This window comes from Aptenodytes patagonicus, chromosome 13 (genome assembly GCF_965638725.1).
Source record: "Aptenodytes patagonicus chromosome 13, bAptPat1.pri.cur, whole genome shotgun sequence".
Classification (NCBI taxonomy): domain Eukaryota; kingdom Metazoa; phylum Chordata; class Aves; order Sphenisciformes; family Spheniscidae; genus Aptenodytes; species Aptenodytes patagonicus.
Window position 1 is genome coordinate 10,205,627 of NC_134961.1, and position 13,283 is coordinate 10,218,909.

The 13,283-nt window shown below is 48.6% G+C and overlaps 1 protein-coding gene across 2 annotated transcripts in view; it reads left to right on the top strand.

Annotated features, from left to right (window-relative positions):
• Positions 1 to 515: 515 nt before the first annotated feature.
• The window catches only part of INTS1 (integrator complex subunit 1), a 29,536-nt gene continuing 16,768 nt past the window's right edge, over positions 516 to 13,283 (top strand). For both annotated transcript variants that reach the window (XM_076350715.1, XM_076350716.1), the window contains exons 1-23: positions 516 to 576; positions 736 to 1,026; positions 1,615 to 1,811; positions 2,049 to 2,186; positions 2,929 to 3,088; positions 3,454 to 3,559; positions 3,856 to 4,042; positions 4,181 to 4,326; positions 4,632 to 4,773; positions 5,129 to 5,305; positions 5,571 to 5,679; positions 6,302 to 6,422; positions 7,100 to 7,177; positions 7,705 to 7,862; positions 9,068 to 9,164; positions 9,562 to 9,653; positions 9,982 to 10,042; positions 10,426 to 10,623; positions 10,883 to 11,012; positions 11,198 to 11,377; positions 11,469 to 11,618; positions 12,202 to 12,381; positions 12,571 to 12,675. In XM_076350715.1, coding sequence (XP_076206830.1) covers positions 519 to 576; positions 736 to 1,026; positions 1,615 to 1,811; positions 2,049 to 2,186; positions 2,929 to 3,088; positions 3,454 to 3,559; positions 3,856 to 4,042; positions 4,181 to 4,326; positions 4,632 to 4,773; positions 5,129 to 5,305; positions 5,571 to 5,679; positions 6,302 to 6,422; positions 7,100 to 7,177; positions 7,705 to 7,862; positions 9,068 to 9,164; positions 9,562 to 9,653; positions 9,982 to 10,042; positions 10,426 to 10,623; positions 10,883 to 11,012; positions 11,198 to 11,377; positions 11,469 to 11,618; positions 12,202 to 12,381; positions 12,571 to 12,675 — 3,261 coding nt within the window. In that variant the 5' untranslated portion in view covers positions 516 to 518. The remainder of the gene's footprint in view (positions 577 to 735; positions 1,027 to 1,614; positions 1,812 to 2,048; positions 2,187 to 2,928; positions 3,089 to 3,453; positions 3,560 to 3,855; positions 4,043 to 4,180; positions 4,327 to 4,631; positions 4,774 to 5,128; positions 5,306 to 5,570; positions 5,680 to 6,301; positions 6,423 to 7,099; positions 7,178 to 7,704; positions 7,863 to 9,067; positions 9,165 to 9,561; positions 9,654 to 9,981; positions 10,043 to 10,425; positions 10,624 to 10,882; positions 11,013 to 11,197; positions 11,378 to 11,468; positions 11,619 to 12,201; positions 12,382 to 12,570; positions 12,676 to 13,283) is intronic.

The window sequence follows — 13,283 nt, forward strand, 5'->3', positions numbered from 1 at the left end:
GGCAGCCGGTTGCTGCGGGGCCCCCCAGTTTCAGTCCCTGATCTCAGTCCTCCCGATTCCATCCCCCCAATCTCAGCTGTTCAATTTCAGCCCAAATCCAAGCCCCCCCAATTCCAGCCCCCCATCCCAGCCCCTTGACGCCCCTCTCTGATCCCAGAACCCCCACTCCCAGTGCCACCAAACAGCCCCCCAATCTCAGCCCCTCCAGCCCCCCACCCCGCCTATCCCAGTCCCTCTGTCGCCTCAGCCTGCCCCAAAAGCCCCCTCACCACCCCAGCCCTCGCCCCGACCCCAGACCCCCCATCTCCCCCCATCCCGCCCCGGGCTGCAGTTCACACTCCGGCCCGCTGGGGGGCGTCACCGCCTCCCGCGCCGCGCCCTCCCGCCACCAGGCGGCGCTGTCCCTCGGGGCGGGGCGAGAGGCTCCGCCCCGGCGCTGCAGTCCGGCCGCGGGAGCGGCGGGGGATTTCCGCTTCCGGGTGGCGGCCCGTCAGCGGGGGCCTGTGCTCGGCGGCGTCATGAACCGGCCGAAGGCGGCCGCCGTGCGGCGGCCCAGCGCCGTGCCCAAACCCTCCGGTGAGTCCCGGCGGGCTGCGGCCGCTTCGCCCGGGGAGGGGCCCGGGCCCGGGCCCGGGCCCGGGCCCGGGCGGGCGGGGGGGGGGGCGGCTCCGGGGGCCGCGGGGCTCCGGGGGCCGCGGGCCGGTGCTGTCACGTCTGCCCCTTGTCCCCCTGCAGCGCACCCGCCGCCGGGAGACTTCATCGCGCTGGGCTCCAAGGGGCAGAGCGGCGAGGGCAAAACCGCCGTCACCCTGCTGAAGCCGGCGCCCCCCGGGCTGCCCTCCGAGCGCAAGCGGGACGCGGCCGCCGCCTTAGCGGGCCCGGCGGGGCTGACCGGCTTGACCAAGCGCCCCAAGCTCTCCTCCACGCCGCCCCTCAGCGCCCTGGGACGCCTGGCAGAGGCGGCCGTGGCGGAGAAGCGAGCCATTTCACCCTCCATCAAGGAGCCGTCTGTCATCCCGATTGAAGGTAAGGCCTCGCCGCGCTTCTGCCGTGACAGGCAAGCGAGGGTGCAAACTTCAGTTTTACCTTTCCCTGGAGCTTCAGCCCGGGAGCCTTTCTCTGAGCCTGTACGCTAACATTAATGTGCTGTCCGTAAGGGTTTCCCCTGCTGGATATAGGGCTGAAGTCACAGTTTTGTCTCCTCTCCTGTTTGCATTGGGTTGTGTTCACCCCGTCTGATAGCTGTTTAATAGCAGCGTCTGAAAGACTCCCTGAGGAAATCTCTGGGTCAGGGTTGTGCTATTTTATTCATGTATTTCTTTAGTAGGCTCTGGATCTGAATGTTGCTTGCTTTTTGAAGTGTCATTCCATTTTCTGGTGTTTGATACATTTGCAGAGGAGTATTCTAGCACGGGCCAACCGAAACGCCCCGTGATTGTTTTGTCAGGTGGGAAACAGAACTTTTAATAGCAATCGGGTAGGGAAAAACCGTTGCAGGGACTAAAGGTGGGCAGGTTCACGCTTTGCTTTCCTGGTGACTGGCCCGGCCAGCATCTCGGGGCAGGTTATTTTGCGTGAGGGCAAATACTGATGCCTGTGTGTTGATGATTGCAGTTGCCCCCACGGTGCTGCTGGATGAAATTGAGGCAGCAGAGGCTGAAGGCAACGACGACCGTATTGAGGGGGTGCTGTGTGGAGCTGTGAAGCAGCTGAAAATGAACAGAGCCAAACCTGATACCACGCTGTATCTGAGCCTCATGTACCTGGCAAAAATCAAACCAAACATATTTGCCACTGAAGGGGTTATCGAGGTGAGCGCTGTGCCGCATCAGGACTCTTGGGCTTACTGACGTATCGTTGCTGTCAGCTTGCGAGCATAGTCGCAGTTGCTCTCAAGCCAGAACGTAATCTGTATGTCCTTGTAAATACCGTTGCTCTGTGGCAAGCTGCTGCAGTTTGTATTTCTTCTTCTAAAGTTTTTCTGTATGTTTTCTTGCAAGATGGCTTGATTACTTTTTTTAATTTATTTTTTGTGGATGATATTCCAGGCACTGTGCAGCCTGCTCCGAAGAGATGCCTCTATCAATTTCAAAGCCAAAGGGAATAGCCTCGTGTCTGTCTTGGCCTGCAACCTTCTCATGGCAGCTTACGAAGAGGATGAGAACTGGCCAGAGATCTTTGTCAAGGTTGTTGAACCGAGGGGGCTTCTGCCAGAATGTGGGCAGACTGGGTAAAACTGGCCAGGGTTGGGAAGGCTGCGTGTGTTGGGGCAGGATAGAAGCAGAGGATTTATTCCCGCTGCAATGGAATGCGGTATCCAGTGGCCTGTTGCCCAGCGTGTGCAATGCAGCTGGGGGAGGCAGAAATTGGAGACTGGGGCCTATCCTGTATTGACAAGGGAGAAAACCAGAGTCCTTGGCTTTTTAAAGGAAAATCTCCACTGGTTGTTGAAATGCTGTGGTCTCCTTTGCCTTTTTGTTGCCTTATGTCTGCTCTTTTCTGAGATGCCTTTGACAATCTATGCTGATATAAGTGTTCCAGAGACTTCTTACTCTCTAGTTTGTCTATGGGGATTAACACAACCCGTTGATTTAAAAAGGCTAAGCTTTTAAAAGACCAGCTTCTATATTTTGGTGGTAGAAGTTGTTGTAAAATCTTTGCTAAAGTTTAATCAGCTTTGCTGCTTGGGAGGGTCGGTGCCCAGAAGAGCTTGGGATGTGATGGTTTGGTTTTTTGCTCTTATGTGACTTGCCTGCAGTCATCTGGTCTCCATTTTTCATCCACGCAACGGTTATGCTACTTTCCTACTTCACAGCTGTATTTTGAAAACAAATAAAAACTTGGGAAGCTCGTAAATACTCCTCTGATTAACCAGTACAAAAAAGGCTTGAGCGTGGTTTGTGTTCTCTTCCGCTTTCTATTCTGTAGGTTTACATTGAGGACTCCCTTGGGGAGCGCATCTGGGTGGACAGCCCTCACTGCAAGACATTTGTGGATAACATCCAAACAGCTTTTAACACCAAGATGCCTCCTAAGAGCATGCTTTTGCATGGGGAAGTTGGACGTAGCGGAGGGGACCTCAGTGCTGGTAAGAAGATGTTTAGGAAGTGGGAACAAAGGGGTAAGGAGAGGATGGAGCCTGGTGAGCTTATTGACGGGTGAGAATAGTTTGTTACTGGATGGAGTCACATAGACCAGGCTTTGAGTTCCAGGCATTGCTTTTGCTCTCTTTGGGGCGCTCTCATTTCTAGGGGATGTTTGAGGGCAGGCGGTGAAAGAGGCCTGGAGAATGTGCCTGTATGTGATACAGCGTGAAGAAGTGACTAGTTGCGGCCTCCTTCAGTGTTGCCAAAGGGGATCCTTGAAAGAAGCTGAGCACATAAGAGCGTGAGCGAGTGATCTTTAGAAAGAAGAGTTGTCTCATGAAGCGTGCTGTGTGCTGGTGTCTCTTAGGGAGTAGTCCACACCCTTCCATGACGGAGGAGGAAGACAGCCAGAGTGAGCTGCTGATTGCAGAGGAGAAAATGAGCCCAGAGCAGGAGGGCCAGCTCATGCCCAGGTACAGTGCCGCCTCTTCTTCTCCTGATGTAGCCGTGTGGCAGATCTGTCTGTGCTCACCCACTCTTGCAACGCTGCGGCAGGGAGCTCCCTCTCTGCACTAACTATCCTGCGGCACTTGCTAGAGGATGTTGAGCATCAGATACAACTGGTTCCAGGAGAAAAGAGTAGATTTTTTTTGTTTGTTTCTTTGTAACACATACCACAAACAAGAAAGGATGCTGATCTCTGGACACAGCAAAGTGTGACCAAGCTGGCTTGTGTGGAAGTGAATAAAATGCAGTTTGTGTGGCCCAGGTATGATGACCTTGCAGAGAGTGTGGAGGAATATGTCCTAGACATGCTGCGGGACCAACTCAACCGGCGCCAGCCAATGGACAATGTCTCCAGGAACCTCCTTCGACTGCTGACGGCAACCTGTGGCTACAAAGAGGTGCGGCAGATGGCTGTTCAGAGACTGGAGATGTGGCTGCAGAATCCAAAGGTAAGGACAGAAGCTGTTGAAGCATGACTCTTCTGGACCTGGTCTGGAATCCAGCCAGGAGGGCCGCGTACTGTGTGCCAGTTACATTTCTGATCTGTGATGGCAGGTGGCTGTAGCCTTTCTGTTCTTCCTCTGCAGTTGACCAAGCCAGCTCAGGACTTGCTGATGTCAGTCTGTATGAACTGCAACACCCACAGCTCAGAGGACATGGAAGTTATCTCCAACCTGATCAAAATCCGTCTCAAGCCAAAAGTCCTTCTCAACCACTACATGCTGTGTGTCAGGTGAGTGAGTGACCGGGTTTGTGACGCGAAGAGAAAGCACTCTGGAAGATGTGCCCAGGGCCTTGGCGGTCTCAGTGGCTCTGTGTAGTGGTTTTAAATACCAGCTTGGACCACGGGGTGTTCTGTGTAACATTTAAATGAATTTCATTGGCCTGGAAGTCTTTCAGTAGTCCTTTGATGTTGCCGGACATACGTGCTGCTCCATCCTCTTCACTTTGTGTATTAAATATTTCAAAGAGAAATCAGAACAGTGGGTCTAGCTGCAATGAAACCTCAGCTCTGATACCTCTGGTCTTCCCTTGCAGAGAGCTGCTGAATGCGCACAGGGATAACCTGGGCACCACAATTAAGTTTGTGATTTTCAACGAACTATCAAATGCAAGAAATCCCAACAACATGCAGATCCTGTATACTGTGCTTCAGCATAGCTCAGAGCAAGCTCCGAAGGTATGTGTAGTGTCTTGTGTGACTGCCGGTGATGCCAGAACCCCACCCAAGAGGTTTAGTTGAATTGAGGCTTAAATGAAATCTTTCCACAGACAACTGTGAGATCTGTATCGTACTGTTTTGAAATTATATTATTGCACTTGTTAGGAATAAATGTGGATGGGCATTTTCTAACTCCCACATGCTGGGTGACCAACCTTGTGGTAATGAAGTTTCATGAGAGAAATGTTGTTATAGCTCCCTGGGGCTCTGAAGGACAGGCGTACCACCAGCATTGCTTCCTTGTGTCTTTTCATTTTGTGGATGCAGATACATTACAATGCACTGAAAGTTTTCTCTTTCTGTATGGCCTCAGTACCTAGCAATGGTGTTCCAGGATCTTTTGACTACTAAGGACGATTACCTGCGGGCTTCACGGGCTCTGCTGCGGGAGATCATAAAACAGACAAAACACGAGATCAACTTCCAGGCCTTCTGTCTGGGTCTTATGCAGGAACGGAAGGAGGCCCAGTACGCAGAAATGGAATTCAAGGTACCACTTTCTTTGACCCTTGAGCTGCTGAATGTACCAGTGGTGTTCTAGGCTCTTCTGTATCTGTTTTTCTGGCTGTTCTTTTGCTCTTTGTTATCTGAGTGAGTCAGTATTTGTGTCTCACATTCCATAGCAGTGCTCCCACATCCCATTCCCAAACATCCATGATTGTAATTTTTGATGATGAGACACTTCTCCAGAAGGCAGCTTTGGGTATTGCTGATTCAGCTCACTTTTTTTTTTTTTTTTTTTTTTTTTAATTAAGGAGCGGTTTGTCATCCACATAACTGATCTGCTAGCTGTCTCCATGATGCTTGGTATCACAGCCCAGGTGAAGGAGGCTGGAATTGCTTGGGACAAAGGAGAGAAAAAGAGTAAGCAGAACAACCTAGGTTCTCTCTGAAGATGGGCAGCTTGGTAGATATCTTCTGGCAGTGCTGCGGTTGGGGGAACGTTGCAGCAAGAGTTAGGAAGGGGTGTAAGCCTCGATTCTGAATAGAGGCACGGGGGTGCTTGCTGCCATCCTGAGGCTGACAGAGTTGGCAGATGTGGCGTTTGCGTGGCTGGGTGAATATACAGGTGCTTTTCGTATCTATGGAAGCAGTGGTTGAGAGGCTGGGGAAAGGGGACTGTGTATGGAGGGGACTGAGGAACTGGGTCATGCCTGGAGGGGCAGCCGTAAGGATTACCAAGTACCTAATGCTGAGAAGACAGGCCTTTGGGGTAGCACTGAAGAGACTGCCCAGATGTCTTCTTCTCACAACGCTAATTCGTCCGTGCTACATCTCGAGGTTTTGTTGCAGTGCGCATCAGAAAGCGAAGCACGTGTGCTTGTCAGGGCTGGGATGCTTAAGGCTGTCCGATATACCTCTTCCCAGTTACTGTTGATGCGTCGAAGCTCTGGTTGCTATCTGCTCTTGAAACAGCCACCCTCTCCTGCTTGGCTCCTGATGGGGCTCTGATACACGTGTAGTTTGTAACCTTACTGTTTTTCAGACCTGGAAGTGCTGCGCTCTTTCCAGAACCAAATTGCTGCTATCCAACGAGATGCTGTCTGGTGGCTTCACACGGTCGTTCCATCTATCAGCAAGCTGGCTCCAAAGGACTATGTGCACTGGTAAGGGAGTCAGCCTGGTAATCTGCTGTGCATAACCAGTCGCTTTCCCAACAGTGTATGACGTGTTATGAAAAACCATGCATATGCCAGGGTTTGGTTAGATTTCTCTCCCCTTATCAGACAGGGAGCAGAAACAGTGTTTTAGCAGGGTTCAGGCTGGGACTGTCTCCCTCTCAGGAATTCCTGCAGATGCATCCTCTTACCAGAAATATATGATAATGGAAAATATTTCTGATTTGTATTATTTGGGTCCACCCAATGGGGAATTTCCAGTTACCTGACCAGGCATGATCCCTATAGACCCCTTGTTGTTCTTTTGGCTGACGTGCTTTTTCAGGCTGTATGGTTGAGGGCTCTGTACATAGTGCTGTTTTCTCTACCTGCTTCTGGTTGTATCCTGGGGTCTGGCTCAAGGCGTTACTGAGGCAGGTCAAGCCATAATTAATGGTATCTGAGATGTGTTCACTGGAACTGTAAACACCCAATGCCCATACTGTATAGTCCTCTCTGTTGTGATTTGAGTTGTTACTTTTGCTAGACTAGCTTATCTGAGCGGGCTCCTTCATGTGTAGGATGGGAAGCATTAGCAGGAGTCTGGGGAGACTGAACTGTTGAATGTGTTCTTGAGGCTCCCACCAATGTAAACACCATGCTTACTGTCCTCTTCACCTCTACAGCCTCCACAAGGTGCTCTTCACAGAACAGCCAGAAACCTACTACAAATGGGACAACTGGCCCCCTGAGAGTGACCGCAAGTGAGTGTGTGCCCCGCCTATAGCTGGGTACAGGTGCAGAGCTGCTGTAGCTGGAGGCAGAGGAATTGGTGTTCTCTGGTGTTCCTTATATAGCTCTGTGTTGGAGATGCTTGGAACTGTGCTTAGATTTTCTTCCTCTGTTACGTTGCCTTAAAATTCAGGGATGTTGCTCCATTTTCCATCTGTTCCTCTTCCTCCTTCATTCCTGTTCCCTGTGCCAAGCTGTTCTGTATCTTGATGCTGTAATTGTAAGAACGGCAGCCCTGCACTGTATGGTTTGTACTGGGGTAACGTTAGGGAGCTCAGACTCAAGTAGGCTGAAGTGCAGAAGTACAAGGCAACGCAAGCAATACTCCATAAAACAATTTGTTTCAGGTAGTTGCATTTGGAGCTGGAGACCAGGGAAGGGGTTGTAAACTAAGCTGTGATTTATCTTCTGCTCAGATGAGTTCTAGGGTCTGTGGAGGGTTTCAGCAACTCATGCTGCTGTCAAAAGAAGCATGATTGATGTCTCATGTGTCATGCAGCTTCTTCCTTCGCCTCTGCTCCGAGGTGCCCATCCTTGAAGACACACTGATGCGGATCCTTGTGATAGGTTTGTCACGGGACCTTCCTCTTGGCCCTGCAGATGCCATGGAGCTTGCCGACCACTTGGTGAAGCGGGCTGCGGCTGTGCAAGCAGATGGTAAGATGGCACAAAGCTCCAGCCAGCAAGTGGTTACTTCTGTCTACATGTCCTCTTATTGCCACACAGGGCTGAGGTGGCTCCTACCACGTACCAAAGAACCTTTGCATCACTTAAAGCATGTTTTAGTCGTGATGGCTAAGCATTTGACTCAAATGCTGACATGTATTGCTGTTGCTTTCTCACTAGAGAAGCTTCTTATTTTCTCCTACTGTTTCTCCCTGTTACTAATTTTCTGTCGTGGAGTGTTTGGGAAATTACTGGTTGTGTTGAGGATGAGGGACTGTGAATAGCCACCCAAAGTTTTGAGTTAGCGTTTTTAAATTCAGTTTAGTCCTTTATACAGACCATAAAATTAATAGAAATTTTTAGGCCATCAGAAAATAAAAGGGTTGGAAGTTAAAGTAATTAACCCACGTATTGTATGCTCCTCGTAATTCCATTATTCAAACACTATTACAGAATATCAGTTACAAAAACAGCCTTAACTCTTGCCCCTTTAATGAATTCATTCAACATTTGTCCTGAATTCCTGCATTCTTGAAGAGTATGTCTGTACAGTTGAGCTATACGTGTTTGTGTCAGAGTTGAGGGGGTTGTCAGAGTTTGATTCTAAAGCATCTTGTGTGCTCTTAGTGCTGACGGGTTAATAGCAAAGTCTTAATCCAGATCTAGTCAGCGCAAGTGGAATGAACTAGACTTTGCTGTTGAATATCCTGTGAAGATGTGTCCAGCCTCTCAGTATAGCATTTTAAATGCTGCACCATTTCAAATACTGGAAGTCTCAGAGATAAGTTAGAGCGAATCTGAAAACTTTCAAGAAAGTTGAAATGCATTTTTAGTTCCTCTGAGACCCAGAAGTTCTGAGCAGATTCACCACTTACCTGAAGGAGTATATTTGAGTTCTGAAAAAGATACAGGTATCACATTGGATGCATTTGGGAAAAAAACCTGCTGTTATGAAGAATTTAAACCAAATTGCAACTGAAAAGCTCAATATCCTTATATATTGACTTGTAGCTTTTCTTAAGTGTTGCTGCTTCTTAAGTGTTGTTGTTCTTTTGTTCCTGTAATATCATAAGAACAAGTCCACAGAAACATAGTTGCTTGAAGTAAAATTTTTGTTATACTGTGATGCTTTTCTTGAAGGACTTTCAGTCAGGTAGACGGGTCAATAACTTGCTTAGTCTTTTCTTCTCCTCCAGATGTTGAAGTCCTGAGGGTAGAAAGAATCCAGCTGATCGATGCAGTCTTAAATCTGTGCACTTATCACCATCCAGAGAATATCCAGCTACCCCCAGGGTAAGGCTTATACATAGACAATCTTCTTGTGATCTAGCTCATTTTCACCTTGTGACTAACAATACTAGCTCACAGATTTTAAGATGCTTTTCGCTATTACAATTTCTAATAACAAAATCATGAGGAAACTTCAATGTCAGGTTCAGGTGGGAATTTTTCCAGGGCAAGTAAGACCGGAGTCATGGAATGGACTTTCCTCTGCAAGCACTCTGACCTTTCTGCTCTAGAAATTTTCATCTGAACCCTGCTGTCCCTTCTGAGAGAGGCTTCTTATTTTTGAAAGCCACTGAACTGGTGTGGCTGAATCTAAACAGTGCATGATTAAGGAGAAAAGCAGCCTTGAGGTGGGCTTCAGTAACCAAATCCAACCACTTGTATCTCTTGATGGCTTTTGCAGGTACCAGCCTCCAAATCTGGCTATTTCTACCCTCTACTGGAAAGCCTGGCCTCTTCTGCTTGTAGTGGCTGCATTCAACCCTGAAAACATTGGTGAGTGTGGACATTTCCAGGATGCTAGTTCTGCTGCAAAAATTGGCCAGAGTGCTGTCTGCTGAAGTGTGGTTGCCTGTGTTCAAGGCATGTGCTGGGTTGGTGAGATAACCGCAGTTAACTAACTGTGTATTCCCTGTGTGTGCAAAAATACACAGTGTAGGGGTTTAGACCAGCATGTGGCTGGAATCATGTTGTCTGTGCCTAAGTGTGGCGAGCTGTTCCAAAGTGAGTTTGTTGTGTGTCTCCCCACCTTGGAGTGTGTTAGAATATATATAAAGACCCTCACTTTTTTTCCTGTATCCCTGATTGCCCTTCTCTGCTGCAGGTCTGGCTGCATGGGAAGAGTACCCCTCTCTAAAGATGCTCATGGAAATGGTCATGACCAAGTTAGTATGCTTAAATCCCTACATAAATCAAATAGGCCACCGAAAACACATATTTCTGAATGAAGTTTGTGCCAGCTGGCTCCTTCCTTTCCAGTGGGACCGGTGTAAAATAAGCTGGCTGGCAGCAACACTGCAATTTGAGTGGGAAAGGTGCCTTCCCCCAACAGAAATATTATAAGCAAGGGAATAAAGCTGAGAAAAAGGGAGGGATGACTGTGATGTGCCTTGCTGAAAATGTCTTGGTCTCCCTGGCCCCATTGGGAAGCTGCCTTGTTTTTTCTACGTTGCCTGATGGAGCCGAGATCCTGGGGACTTTCTGACTGTGATTCATGAGTTTTGAATAGGTCAAGATAACCATTTTCTTTTTTAACTTATTTTCTCAGTAATTATTCCTATCCTCAATGTACCTTGACGGATGAGGAGACGCGCACAGAGATGATTAATCGTGAACTTCAAATCTCCCAGAGAGAAAAACAGGAGATTCTTGCATTTGAGGGTCATCTGGCTGCTGCATCCACAAAACAAACAATTACAGAGAGCAGCAGCCTCTTGCTGTCCCAGCTGACAAGTTTGGACCCTCAGTAAGTAGCTTTTTACAATCTGGTGCCTTAATGAAATCCCAGTTAATGCTAGTCAGGAAACCCTACTACTCATAGGGTGGTTGATGTGGGCAAGAAGAGCTCTGAGATTTGGTAGCCTGCGGGATATGTGTCACATTTGGTCCTTGTCCTTTTGTTGCCACCTGCATGTGGCCCTCATGCACTACTGAACTGACTGATCCTCATCAACACCAGAATGAAAGTATGTCTGCCTGCAGATAACTTCTTGTTTCTCTGGCAGAGGCCCCCCACGCAGACCTCCACCACACGTCCTGGAGCAGGTGAAAAGCCTGAACCAGTCGCTTCGCTTGGGCCACCTCCTGTGTCGCAGTCGTCACCCTGACTTTCTTCTCAACATCATTCAGAGACAGGTGGGCTCCCTTGATGGCTTGGCTATGTTGGGATCTGATCCCTCGTCTCTGAAACTTGAGCAGTGAGGGGCCAAAGGAAGTTAATTAAGATGCAGGGGAAGGTGGTTTACTGCTCAGGAATTAAATGATTAGTGTGCTGCATCTATGTTCTGCTGATCTTGCATTGTTATTCTCTTGCTTCCTAGGCCTCATCGCAGTCAATGCCATGGCTGGCAGATCTGGTTCAGTCCAGCGAGGGCTCCTTGGACGTCCTACCTGTGCAGTGCCTTTGTGAGTTCCTGCTTCATGATGCTGCTGATGAGTCGACCTCAGGTGAAGAAGAAGAGGAGGGCGAGAGTAAGGAGCAGCGTGCCAAGAAACGCCAGGTGAGTAGTCTCCTGGAGATCAGTTCTGTTATCTACTTTCTGTGCATACTGGATTTGATTTCATTGGAAAGGCCAACTTCTTGCTCCACAGAGACAACAGAAACAAAGGCAGTTGCTTGGACGGTTGCAAGACTTGCTGTTGGGTCCCAAAGCAGATGAACAAACAACCTGCGAGGTGCTTGACTATTTCCTGCGACGCCTGAGTTCCTCCCAGGTGGCCTCACGGGTCTTGGCCATGAAGGTGAGCAAAATGAAAATCTTCTTGACTAGGGTTTGTCAGAAGCTGAGGGCAGAGTTCTAGATTCTCGTGAGTCCAGAGCCAGTGCAGTGAAATTGTTTCATGTCATCCTTCTTCAGTAACTTGCCTCTATCTCCAAACCCCATCAAATGCACTTCTACTCCCTGCTGCTCAGAAGCCGCCTTTGTTCAACAGCCAAGTAGTACTTTTCTTAAGACAGAGCTGGATTTTGCTATCTTTCCTGTGAAGTTCAGGTGTAGACTCAGCAGATCATGTGCTACATGGAGTAATGGGCAGCAGCTGTTGTCTGTGGGGAATGTAAATGAGTGAGTGCCTGGTGCTCTAGAGCATAGTCAAGGCAAGCAGAATTGCAGAGGGCTCAAAAAGATTATGCTTACAGAGGACTGAAACTTCAAGCAGGGTAGCTGTCAAGCAAACACATTATATGAGATACGAAACCTGTTGTGTGCTGCATTTGGATCATTCCATGATGTTTGAAGCTTGTTTCTATTATATTCACTAGTATGAAACTAGTAGTCCAGCTGTGGCTTCAAATGCAACAGCTGTGTCCGTGTGACTTCTGCAGGGCCTGTCCTTGGTGCTGTCAGAGGGGGGACTGCGTGATGGAGAGGAGAAAGATCACCCCATGGAAGAAGACTCTGGCGATTCTGAACTGCTGCAGGGATATCAGTGGCTGCTGAGAGACCTCCCGAGGCTGCCGCTGTTTGACAGTGTTAGAGCAACAACAGCTCTTGCCTTGCAACAGGTAGCTGTTAGTAGCTGGAAGGGATAAGTGACCAACTTATTCTTTGTTCTACTCATGCTAAGACGAATCTGAGCAAACTGCATGTGGGTACGGTATCAACACGTTTATATGCTTGCAGAAGAATTTTTCTTATGCTGGTGCTTGTTTTCATTAAATTCTGGTTTCTAATGAGAGGAATTCTTGTTCCAGGCCATCCACATGGAGACAGATCCCCAGACCATCAGTGCTTACCTGGTGTACCTCTCCCAGCACGCCCCAGTAGAGGAGCAGGGACAGCACAATGACCTCGCTCTGGTGAGAGGCCAGGTTTCTAGGGCAGAGGGATTGCACAGGGGAGACCTGGCATGTCTCAGGACAGTGGTAGGCATGTGACTTGCTGTACCAGCACGATGAGGTTCTTGGGAGCATGTGAATCTGATAACTGTGTGTTTGTGTTTCTGCATATGTGTTGGAAGGCAACCTGTGTCTTTGGTTTCACATCATGAAATGATATAAGAGCAATAACCTCCAGTCCAGCAGCCCATCTCAGATGGTATGGGGAAGGCAAGAGTGTATAGTGATTTGAAGGAAATCCCACCACCTGGCAGTGTTTCACAAGTAAGCAGGTCCTAAACCTGCAGTCACATATATCTGGGGAGAGAATGGGAAGTCAGGAGCCTTAGTGGTGGGATATGCACTCTCCTATAACCAAAATTGGATTTCTGATAATTTTTTTTAAAGGTTTTGGTGATTTTTTTCATTTGTTTGTTTGGCTTTTATACAATGATTTTTTTTTTTCATTGTTCTATCTCTGGGTGCTTTTTTTATTGCTTTTAAGTCCATTGAACTACATCCTTTGTAACAGTCTTTTGGAGATTGATGCATGGATCTAGAGGCTCATGTGTTCTTTCTGCCTGCATAGA